General features: G+C 37.2%; 1 protein-coding gene across 2 annotated transcripts in view; it reads right to left on the bottom strand.

The window, feature by feature from the left end:
- The window catches only part of PTPRO (protein tyrosine phosphatase, receptor type, O), a 278,428-nt gene that overhangs the window by 30,037 nt on the left and 236,248 nt on the right, over positions 1–12,143 (bottom strand). Inside the window, exons 16-18 of one of the 2 annotated variants that reach the window (XM_011954422.1) lie at positions 11,904–11,972; positions 8,405–8,488; positions 3,049–3,084 (exon numbers count right to left, since the gene is read on the bottom strand). In XM_011954422.1, the coding sequence (XP_011809812.1) occupies positions 3,049–3,084; positions 8,405–8,488; positions 11,904–11,972 (189 nt within the window). The remainder of the gene's footprint in view (positions 1–3,048; positions 3,085–8,404; positions 8,489–11,903; positions 11,973–12,143) is intronic. The other variant, XM_011954430.1, reaches the window with a different exon arrangement.

Below are 12,143 nucleotides of genomic sequence, written 5' to 3'. Positions count from 1 at the left end.
TTTTTTTTTTTTTTTTTTTAGAGTAAGAATCCAATTTTATCTCCTATAGTTTTTCTGTAGCTACTTATCTCCTCTAAAGCCTACCTAAACCAATTTGCTCTCTAAAGTAGCTCTCTGCTTCTGCAGAATGCCACATTCTGTCATCTAACTCAAGCTTTTCCACTTTGGCAGGGTCCTTATAGTTGACCCTTCCCTTGGTCTTGTGGCATGTTACTCAGCCTATATCATCTAACTGCGGTCTTTTTTGTTTTGAGACAGAGTCTCGCTCTGTCACCCAAACTGGAGTGTAGTGGCACTATTTAGGCTCACTGCAACTTCTGCCTCCTGGGTTCAAGCGATTCTCCTGCCTCAGCCTCCCAAGTAGCTGGGACTACAGACAGGTGCCACCACGCCTGGCTAATTTTTGTATTTTTAGTAGAGATTTGGTTTCACCATGTTGTCCAGGGTGGTCTTGACCTCCTGACTTCAAGTGATCCACCTGCCTCAGCCTCCCGAAGTGCTGGGATTACAGGTATGAGCCACTGCTCCCGGCCTAACTGTGGTCTTATGTCTAATTAGCAAATACATAGTATTTAATAATGCTCATTTAAATTGTTGATTAGCTCATCTGATAAATTCATTTATGTTAATATTTTAGTAAATTTTAGAGAGCATTATATCTTCCAGAGAATACTTTAAACTGAAATGTTTTTAGTTAATAATAATAACTCACTTATAAAACATGCTACACTTCATAAATATTCACATGCATTATCTTGCTTAATCAATCCCTGAGGTAGGAATAGACAACATTAGCTCCAAGCTCCAGCAGAAGAGCCAAGGCTAAGACAGTTAAATGAGTAGCCCAACATCACATGTCTACGAAGCAGTAGAAGTCTCACTGGAATCCAGGGAGACCAAGTCCTGGTTCAGAACTCATCCCACTTCAAACTTGTTATCCTTCCAAAATAATGGGCTAAGGTTGGGACTCCTCTCCTGGAATGAACTCCCTTAGAACGGCAATCTCTGGCTGGTGTCTTTGGGCTGTGTATTGGCCTTAAAGTTGGATTTAACAACTCTGGCTTTCATCTTGTTACTAGGAAAATGGGCACATGTACACTGAAGGCAAACCAGACGAAGTATTTATGGGTTAAAAAAAAGCAAAAGCAAGAAGCAGAAGGAAAAAGAGAGAGAGAGGAAGGAATAGGAAACAGAAGAATGGACATAGGGAGAAGGAGAATGACAAGGAGAAGAAAAAGAAAGCTGGAAGGGAGCAAAGACCAAAAGGACAAATACCTACAGAGGAAAAAGGAAAAGAGGAAGTGAAGGAAAGGAAAGATGGAATGAAGACAAGTGGAGATAGAAAATGAGAACCAGGGGGACACGGTAGTGGTGGGGCATTTGGAGTGAAAGAGAAATGGTAGAGAAGGCAAATAAAAAGGTGAGAGGAAAGCCTCTCAAGAACTGTCTTCTAGAGAAGGAGAGAGGACTCAAAGGACAATGAGAGGGGGAAGGCGGAAGCTGAATTGATGTGAGTTTTTTTTGCGTGTGGGTATGTTCTACCACTCCTAATCTCTACCATATCTTTTGTCTGGGTCTTGCTTCTCCTTCTTTTCTTTGCCTGGGTCTTGGGAGGAGCAAGCCTTGATATTCTCTCCTTTTTGTCCAAGGACACTATCTTCAAAATGCTCTAGACTCTGCCTCTTTAGTTTACCTGCCAACCCAACCAATAGTTTTTGGTAACAAAGTCTTTCTGTTTCTGTGAAATCATCCCTCCCAGTTGACAGTACCCTCTCCTCTATTCAGTCTGGTCTTATCTCTCCAACATCAGTTGGTATGAGCCAATGGAATGTGTGCTGCTTTGAAATTGACTTCGAGACTGGACACGGGGGCTCACACCTGTAATCCCAGCACTTTGGGAGACTGAGGAGGGTGGATCACATGAGGTCAGGAGTTCTAGACCAGCCTGACCAATATGGTGAAATTTCATCTCTACTGAAAATACAAAAATTAGCCAGTCATGATGGCATGTGCCTATAGTACCAGCTACTCAGGAGGCTGAGGCAGAAGAATCACTTGAACCCGGGAGATGGAGGTTGCAGTGAGCCAAGATTGTGCCACTGCACTCCAGCCTGGGTGACAGAGTGAAACTTCATCTCAAAAAAATAAAATAAAATAAATTTAAAAATAAAAATAAATAAAAAATGAAATTGACTTAGAAAAAATTATTCTGTTTTCATATATGCCATAAAATTATATGCTACTCAAGACTAACTAGAAACATTTTTACATCAAGTTTTCTTTCGGATTATGTCATGGATTACTCATGATTTCTTTCCATAAGCATAGATGCCACAGATCTGGCGGGACCCCCTAATTGCCTTCTTGTACTAATTCACCAGTGTTCTATCTAGGCAAGTATCAAGAACAAACTCTATATAAAGGAAAGTTCCACTCTTCATAGGTAGAAATATAACTAAGAAAAGGCGTGGAGGTGATAATCTAGTAGGCTTTTGAAATCAACTGAGGGTTAATTTTCACTCCCCACAATCGTAATTCTTCTGATTTAATGCTTTAATAGATAAGGAAAACCACAGGCTAGATTAATTATCTTTTCTATTTATTGTACAGGTTTGTTGAGACAGCATTATCAAAGTATTTATTATAATATCAAATAGAGTAAAAGCCTTTTCCTGCAATAAACACAGAATTTCAAAATACTAAAAGGATTTTTGAAACTCTTTGATGTAGTTAAATATTAGGTTTTCATATACTGTATTTAGAATACCATGTTTCCTCCTCTAAGACTTTAAAAATTACTAACGATCCACTCTCTCAGATTTGATATGATAAACATTGTCCTTATTTCTGATATGATTTCTGTGATACACTTTTCTGGTGGCCACTGCCACTCAGGCATAAACGACCAATACATTGGCTTAGCTATCATAATATGCATTTGCCTCTTTCTTAAGCATCTCTTCTATTTGAAGACAAACAATCTTTAATTGGAACATTAAGATTATTATAACAAACATCCTTTTAAATGACATAGTAAGAAAAACTTACTTTGTCAGTTTCCTCTTCTTTAAACCATTTTTACTCCTAATAATTAAAAAAGAAAAGACAAATGTATCTGGGCAAAAGAACTGATTAACATAATAATTAAACTTGAAGAGCTTTCAATAATTACATCAGGTACCTCAGTTTTATTTAATTTTCATTAAACACACATCAGGTTTGTTTAATTACTTTTCCTTACATGAGAAGATAATAATAATTTCAGATCCATTTTTTAAAACTCGACTAGATTGCATGAACATATCTGCACTTTATACTTTCCATTTGCCAAGAACTGAGTTCTAGAAATGAAATTTTTAACTGCTGTCAATTAAGTTGCTAGAGCAGTTTGTAAATGTATAGAAGTATTTATCTACCACCTGAACCCTCCAGTTTCTACAGGCAGGAAGGAAGAATTGGGGAATAAAATGGAGAACTAATAAAGAGAGAAGGTGGAATGTTGTTTTCTAATTAAAGACTAAAATAACTTTTTCTGACATTTTTCTTTGGGGATGTGGATGTGTGCTGTCAGTGTGGACATGTATCTTATACAATTCTACTATGGCATTGTTTTTATTTCATCTTGAACTAATTTTTAAGCTATCTGAAGAACTGGACCTATTCCTGCTTGCTCTTCATCATTACTAGTCTACAAGCTGAAACACAAGAAATGCTAATGCATGCTTTAGTTAGTTATATTTGTTTAGGGGATAATTACGATAATGGTTTTCACCCAACCAAGTAAGATAACTCACCTAAGTTATCTAAAGCTAACAGTATCTATCGAAGCACTTTGTGATTGTATTCTTATTGTCTTCTATAAATAATAAATATTGAAACATGATTGATTGTATGAATGACATTATAGCAAACTTTTTTGTAAGTAATTTGCAGAGGTCTTTACATAATTTTGATGGAAGCACCGCTTTTCAGAAAATAAACAGTCTATAGTAAATAACCAGTTGTAATCTTAGTACTTTAATGTGTCCAAATATTTATTTATATTTACAATTATGAATGTTTGGATATCTCCACTTCCTGAAAGCTTTTAGCAGGATGAAGCACTACTTTGTGCTTTCACAGCACTTTGCAAACGGAGAGTTTCTCACATGGTGTGACTGTTAGTTGCAGGTACACACCTTGCTACACTCACTTTATAACTCCCCCCCCAGGGCTGAGCGTCGTTAATGAAACACATAGTGGGTGGTCAATAAACGCTTATTCAATTGAACTGAAACAAAATATCTCTGCCATGTTACCCTCAGAATTTCACTTAATGATTCCTTTAACAATTGAGCACTAGACTTGGGCTTGTGATGTTCTGATTGAAAAGATGGGACTTGTGGATGAAGAGAAAGTAACGCAGGTCAGGAAATGTAGGAACACATCCAGCAAGGCAAGTGGTGTTTGTGGTTTTCAGGTAGCTTTAATTTCCTCCCACTTCTAAGTGAAAACAATCCGTTCAATGGTTCCTGTTCTATTTTTTCCTCCCTCATCCTCTTTGTCTTCCATACCTGAGATTTAGAGGGAAAAATCAGTCCAGTTTTTACTCTGCCTCTCCCTGATCCCCTCAAAAAACACTGTCATGTTGGACATAGCTGTATATTATAGACGTTTGGGAACCTAAAGGAATATTTATTGATAGTGCTTTTTATTCAGCCTCGTGATGGTAATTTAGTTAGTTTTAGGAATTCCATATTTACTTCTTGTAGTAAGTGCCAATTACTTCAGTGCTTTCGGAAAGCAGAATGTCAGCGGAGATGACTAACAGCTCTGGTAAAGTCAGGAGGCTGCCAACATATTTTGTGATCAGGAGTGAACAAAAAAAATACTTTCCTATCCAAATAGGCTTTAAAGGAAACTACGAAGTAACAAACGTATGTAAGAGGGTAACATTGAATAAATTCAGTGCTGAAATATTAAGCTGCTACTACTCGGCAGCTGTGTAGAAACTTGATTCATGGAGGAGAGACACATTTTTTTCTTTCAATCGCATTCATTATTGAATGAACTTTCAATATAATGTATAATTATACTACGTTTTGTATGACATATCATATACTTATTGGCATAAGTAATCATGATTTGTATACAATTTGCATTGTTCTATTTAGATCTTGCTGATTCCAAAGAGTTTCTGTATCCTAAGGCTGTGGAACATGACAGGATTGAATTATGAAACTCCACAGCAACACTGATAAAATGTTCCTACATTTTCAATTGCTGTGCTAATTCCAAGACTAGAACAAGACTAAAACCGGGGGAAAATTCATGCAGATTAAGACTTTGCTAGCAATTTTAAGTTAAGCACATTCTGGAAGGAGCCAATATGTGCACATGTTACAGTGACGATTTTGTGGGACATGTAGGGTATCGCCTTTTCATTGCAAAAGATTTTCCAAATCAATAAATAAACCCCATTAGACATACATACAGCATATATGCATAGAGGATTGTGCACTTGTAATTTTTTCTCTTTCACTTACATTAGGAAGGTTTAAAATCCTAATGACTTCAAAAGTTAAGATACATTCTGCATAAGTTAGTCATGGTTATGACAGTCTTGGAAAGCCATCCACACTGCAATTCATTCCAAAAAAGCAATAGCAAGGACATGGGATTTATAATGGTTAAAATAAGACAAAACAAAACTCTAAAAGTCTCCAGTTTTGTAAGTGCTGCTTACTCTTTGATGAGGTAAGCAGAAACCATCCCCAAATCTTAAAAAGAACTTTAGGATTATATCATTCTTCAAATAGAACATGCAATCATCATGAGTAAAGCTGAACATTTTCAACTAAATGCCACTTATTGCTTAAAATGCCAACTGCTTAGGATTGAGAACAAGCAGATGAATACCTGAGTAAAGCATGAGGGTCATTATGGCAGTTAAAAAAAAAAAAGGATTTAACACTAAATCTAGATATAGCTAGTTCGACTTAGATGATTTCTTTCAATAGGAAACATACTGTAAGTTATGAAAGTCAGAAATCCTTGCAGAATACAATCCTGAGACTAATCTAACTGGGCACTGGTGCTCCACACTGATTCTGCTACCACCCCAGGAAAAGATTCGAGCAACACTATGAGAGAGAGAAAGAGTTTTTTTGATTTCCAAACAAACCACTAGTGACATCAGATGGGTTTTAGAAAATCAACAGGAATATATATTTCCAAGAAATTGACAGTTTAGAAAGAAAGTTGGACAGTGTGTTAGGCAGTGTGCCTCTGGGGAGATGGCTGTGTTATTTACAGCTGTTGTTAACAGGGTAGGTGAAATATGAAGACAAACACATCATTAGGAGGATTAAAAATGACTCTTTAGCCAATGAAAGCAGGGGAAAATAACCACAAGTTATTAGATGAAGCAAACAGGGAATTGGAGTGGTTGTGTGAGTAGAAGCTGTATTTCAATGAGCAGGGAACATGAATTTCACTTCTTTTGTATCTGGCATTGTACAAAAGGGCTGAGAACATAGTTTATATCCAGTATGTTTTCACTAGTTAGTATGTGTGAAATTTACTGAAGTGATAAAAAGCATGGAGCTCTATGTTTTACCTTCTCTTCTCACCTGGAGACAACCATTTACAGTTTCAAGGTGATTTTTCTAAAAATTACTGAAGGGTATTTTCTCCCCATAAGTTGGGTTTCGTGCAATTTGATTGGTACTATAAATAGCAGACCTTGTGAGAGCTGCTGAAATTTGAAGATATGTTCATCAACGAGACCTATTAAGGAATACTTGCTTATTAGCACAGGCCTACCTTACAGAAGCTTAAAAATGAGCTGTGAAAAATGAGAAATTCTCAGAGAATTAAGCAAGGAAATGATATATGCATCTTTCTTTCATTTTATTTGCAATCTGGGATACTTTATGGGTATTTGCTATCAGTATTTTAACGATAGGCACACTATTTGAGGATGATTAGTAGATGTTCAGTTAAAAGTAAATGTATATTTTAAAGGTCGAAATGGAATTTATGTGTGCTATATATACGTGAAAACTATTTGATGTCAAATACTGAAAATATGGAGTTGACTGCGCTGAAGCCCTATACTAAAAACCGTAACAACAATGAACTTAGAATAACAGTGAATGGGTCCTCAGCATCTAGCACATTCCTTTGACTTAATTACTTATACATCATGTCTACTTTGTTTCAAAAGCTTTCCTCTAGTCTCTTTTTTTTAAAGAAGATATGAGTTCTGGAATTAACAATCTCTATTTTGAGGAAATCCTTTTTTATGTTTCTTCCAGTGCAACTTGAAATCCTGAATTCTGCCAGCTGTATTTATTCTGTCCTTGGAGGAGCTGAAGAATATTTGGTCAATTGTCTTTTTGAATAAATAAATGCTCCAGATTGCTCATACCCGCACCACCACCCCATAAGCTATTTTTTTTCCAGCCTATCAGATATTTTTATTGTTTTCTTCTGAGACCTTTTCAAGTTGCCCACATTTATGGATCTGTCTATACATAATTTAGTACCTAAACACTAGGTATTAATATTTAAGGACAATGACTTTTTTTGTCAGTTCCCTGGGAAACCGCTACCTTTTATCTTATAGCACAGGAAAAGAAATAGTTCTTGATTCTTTAGTGTCAGAATTCAAGGTTACTATTATTATTACCTATTAAAAAGTCAAAAGGAACACTTCACGATTTGATCATTAAAATGATCTAGAAGTTAAGAAAATAAGAAATTCAAGGAGTCTGCTCTTTACAGAGGAAAGATCAGATTTCAGAGAGACCTGAGTTTGGAACCTGGATTTTGTAGATAGTGGAATGTGCTGTTAAGACAGTTAATCTCCTTAAGCCTCCATTTCCACTTTTCTAAAATGGGACTAAAATACTCTCTGCAGGATTGTGGGGGAGAATGAAATAATCATACAAAGAGGCTTGCATATAGTTAGCTGTTTCATAGTCACTGAGTTAGCATTATTATAAAAACAAGGAGGCCTCAGATACACAGAACTGTATAGACTCTGATTTCTCCTTCTTAATGCATTTCTACCTTCTTGAAAATTTGGAGCTCTCTAATGGATGAAGATGATAATGGAAAATGGAAGGCATTATTTGCAAAGATGAGAGGCCAATAGATTAACTCAATGAAGAAGCAAATAACTAGTATTAAACGGGAAAAAATGCTTGCCAAGAACATCAAGGAAAAAAATTTAACAGAAAACCTTATAGTTAACATCCTTGTACCGTTAACTGCTTTAATTCACTTCAATACATGATTAATAACTTTAGATGTTATTGAACATACAAAATAGTTAAAAAGAAACTTTCCTTTTTGTTTACTTCTTGAAAGCTGACTTTTAAAGAGTTTGTGTTAAACAGTAAAAAAAAAAATCACTTACCAAGGATTAATATAAAATGCCAAAAGATAATCAGTCCAAAGACATGAGGGTAGCAGGGTTAAGAAAGCAAATATACTCCTACGCCTGTGTGCATTAATAGATAACAGATGGAAAGATGAAAAAGTTGCAAGAGTTAGTAATATAAACTGTGAATAGATATAAGTAAATTACCTACTGGGATTAATTAATATGACAAGCACCTTAATTACAATTAAATATTAATGCATTTTGTGAAATATAAACGTGAGGGCTTAAATGCTACAATATTGACAAAATCAGTTTTTATTCACCCATGACTTTATTGTAATCAGATATATTTCTTTCACCTTATTTTGTGTCAATTAGTCTGCTACCAGGTGATTACATTTTGCATTCAGTCAAATGAAGCACTTAAATGCCTCATTAGTTATCTTGAGGCTTATTCTTGCATATTATTCTTCCTATGCTTAAGCCTATTTTAAGAAACCTCTATAACATAATTTGACAGCTAAATAGCAGCTTGTGTGAGAAAATAGAAACGGTCAGTTTAGGCTGAGCACAGTGGCTCACGCCTGTACTCCCAGCACTTTGGGAGGCCGAGGCGGGCGGATCATGAGGTCAGGAGTTCGAGACCATCCTTGCTAACACAGTGAAACCCCATCTCTACCAAAAAAATACAAAAAATTAGCTGGGCGTGGCGGTGGGCGCCTGTACTCCCAGCTACTCGGGAGACTGAGGCAGGAGAATGGCGTAAACCCGGGAGGCAGGGCTTGCAGTGAGCCGAGATTGTGCCACTGCACTCCAGCCTGGGCGACAGAGCGAGATTCCATCTCAAAAAAAAAAAAAAAGGTCAGTTTACATACACACATATACTGATTCCGATGAAGACTAAGCTTTTAAGAGACATTCTTATAAAGCTGCACTACTAAGTGTGACTTTCTGTATTATTTTTAAATTACTATACAATTTGTAAATATAACCATTAAAACAGAGGTATGGATGATACTCTGACATCATTCATTCAAGGTAAGTAGCTCATCAACTACTTAGTCTGTGACCTCACTGATATTCAGCTAAGTAGGAGCAAAATAGTTTAGTTTCACTTTAATTCTAATTCAGACTGTTGATTTAAAATGCCTGGTTTCAGATATTCAAACCACTTGTCAAACAGAACACCCATTAATATAGATTTAAAAATACCCTGTGACTGCATCTATAGTTACTCTGAGAATTAGGGGGAAAAATATTGTCACCTTGTCACTTCATTTATTACAAATCTTCACTGAGATATCTATTCTCAGTCAGCTAGAAAATGCTAGAGTCGGCAAAACCGTCTTTGTGAAGAACTGCAAGATGTGCTTGATTTTATAGAAAGATCTTGAAGTGAATTCTCTTTTGCTGCAATTCTCCCATGACTGGTCTCCCATAAATTCTATGAATTGTGACTGGCTGTGAAGTGAGTTAATACCTAACTCTCATGAGTCACAGGTATTAAATACATATAATCGGACTGGTTCCTAGATGGGCCACTCATCACCGGTCTCCCATTGGGCCTTTTAAAAGGGTGGACCAGGCAAGAAACAAGTATCAGTGAGTCAATCTCTTAATTTTGGAAAGAGTACTAATATATTTGAACAAACCTAGTAACGTTTCCTAACTGTTCACCGTCAAGGGTTGATGGATTTCTTTTTCTTCACAGTTGGGTTGTTTTTTAATAGCAAAATTCTATACATGTTAAAATTTCAAAGTGGCACAACATATTGTCTTATTAAAAGAAATCTGGTTTCAACTAGATTTTCAACTAGGTATCAGCTACACTGAGGGAAGTAAAATTTATATCCTAAATAAAGTTCTCCCTCCCTCATTGATTCTGTAAAATTTCCAGTCTCCCATGTGTATTTCTTTAAGATTAACCATTTTAGGAGTTAGAAAACAGAAAGAAATAACTTAACAATGATTAATATGACATATATTCATTTGTATATACTTTGCATAGTTTCTTGCAAAAGAAACAAACTAGATCATGTAAGTAGTACCAGCTTCATGTTAAATGTTTACTTAATTAGTACTTTTGTTGGGCATTGATTGAACTGGGTAGGACTGTTCATCTTCATCTATCATTGTCAGGTATAATGTCAACCAATTTAATCTCTTGACAACGCTCTTTAAAATTCGAACACTTCCTCCTTCCACATCCTTAATACTCAAGCATAAAGAAAAATGAAGCCATAAGAAAAATGAAGTTTTCTTATGAAACTTCCCTGGCTTTGATATTTATTTATCTGTAAGCATGAGAACTGAATGCTGGGCTGTATAATTTTTTTTTTTTTCTTATTTTTTGAGATGGAGTCTTGCTCAGTCGTCGCCCAGGCTGGAGTGCGGTGGCGCGATCTCGGCTCACTGCAAGTTCCGCCTCCCGGGTTTACGCCATTCTCCTGCCTCAGCCTCCCGAGTAGCTGGGACTACAGGCCCCGGCTAGTTTTTTTTTTTGTATTTTCAGTAGAGACGGGGTTTCACCGTGTTAGCCAGGATGATCTCGATCTCCTGACCTCGTGATCCGCCCGTCTCGGCCTCCCAAAGTGCTGGGATTACAGGCGCCCGCCACCTCGCCCGGCTAGTTTTCTGGATTTTTTAGTAGAGACGAGTTTCACCGTGTTAGCCAGGATGATCTCGATCTCCTGACCTCGTGATCCGCCCGTCTCGGCCTCCCAAAGTGCTGGGATTACAGGCGTGAGCCACTGCGCCTGGCCTGGGCTGTATAATTTTTTAACAGAAGTGGTGGCTGTTATTGCCTCAGGCACTGAAATGTGAGTTTAAAATGGAGATGCTGGGTAGGCATAGTGGCTCACACCTGTAATCCCAGCACTTTGGGAGGCCGAGGTGGGAGGATCACTTCAGCCTAGGAGTTCGAGACCAGCCTGGGCAATATAGTGAGACTTCGTCTCTACAAATATTTAAAAATTAGCCAGATTTGGTGGTGCGTGTGTGTAGTCCCAGCTACTCAGGAGGCTGAGATGGAAATATTACTTGAGCCCAGGAGGCAGAGATTGCAGTGAGCTGAGATCATCCTGCACTCCAGCCTGGGTGACCAAAGAGCGGGATTCTTTCTCCTCAAAAAATACAAAACAATAAAAAATAAAATAAAATAAAATAGAGATGCTGATCTGTCTCAAGCTGCTTCATTGGAATCTATTCTCTTGCGTTTAGCCACCACTTGTTCAGTGCGGCTACTGCATTTAAACCCTTTTTCAGCACAGGTGTGGGCTCCTGTGCACCACCGTTTCAGTCCCTTGTTTAATATTGTAAATACAGAGCAGCATGATGTTTTCCCCACTTCAGAACTGCGCTGAGCTTATATAAACCGTTATATTCTGTGAAGATCCAGCCAGTGAAGTCTACCATCACTGAAATTACAAAAGGATAATCAGACAAAACTATCCCCAAAGGATAGTAAAATTGACTTTGGAGCACACACAGCACAGTTAAACTATGTAGAAGCTTGTTCCAAAACAATACTCACCAGTTGTATGGAAGCTTTCCATCCCTCTCTAAGGATGCAAAGTTGACAAATGTACCCGCTCCACACTCCCTGTTTTAAAGGAACCACAAAATCAAGGTTACTGCTTGACAAAGCATTCTTATGTTGACATAAAAGTAAAGAGAGTCTTTACTAGCTTATCACCACAGCATTAAATTAAAAAAAAAGAAGCTAGGCCAGGCACAGTGGCTCATGCCTGTAATCCCAGCACTTTGGGAGGCC

This window comes from Colobus angolensis, unplaced genomic scaffold (assembly GCF_000951035.1).
Source record: "Colobus angolensis palliatus isolate OR3802 unplaced genomic scaffold, Cang.pa_1.0 Scaffold11, whole genome shotgun sequence".
Classification (NCBI taxonomy): Eukaryota; Metazoa; Chordata; class Mammalia; order Primates; family Cercopithecidae; genus Colobus; species Colobus angolensis.
The sequence above is the reverse complement of the archived record's forward strand: the minus strand, read 5'-3'. Positions and strand labels throughout refer to the sequence as shown.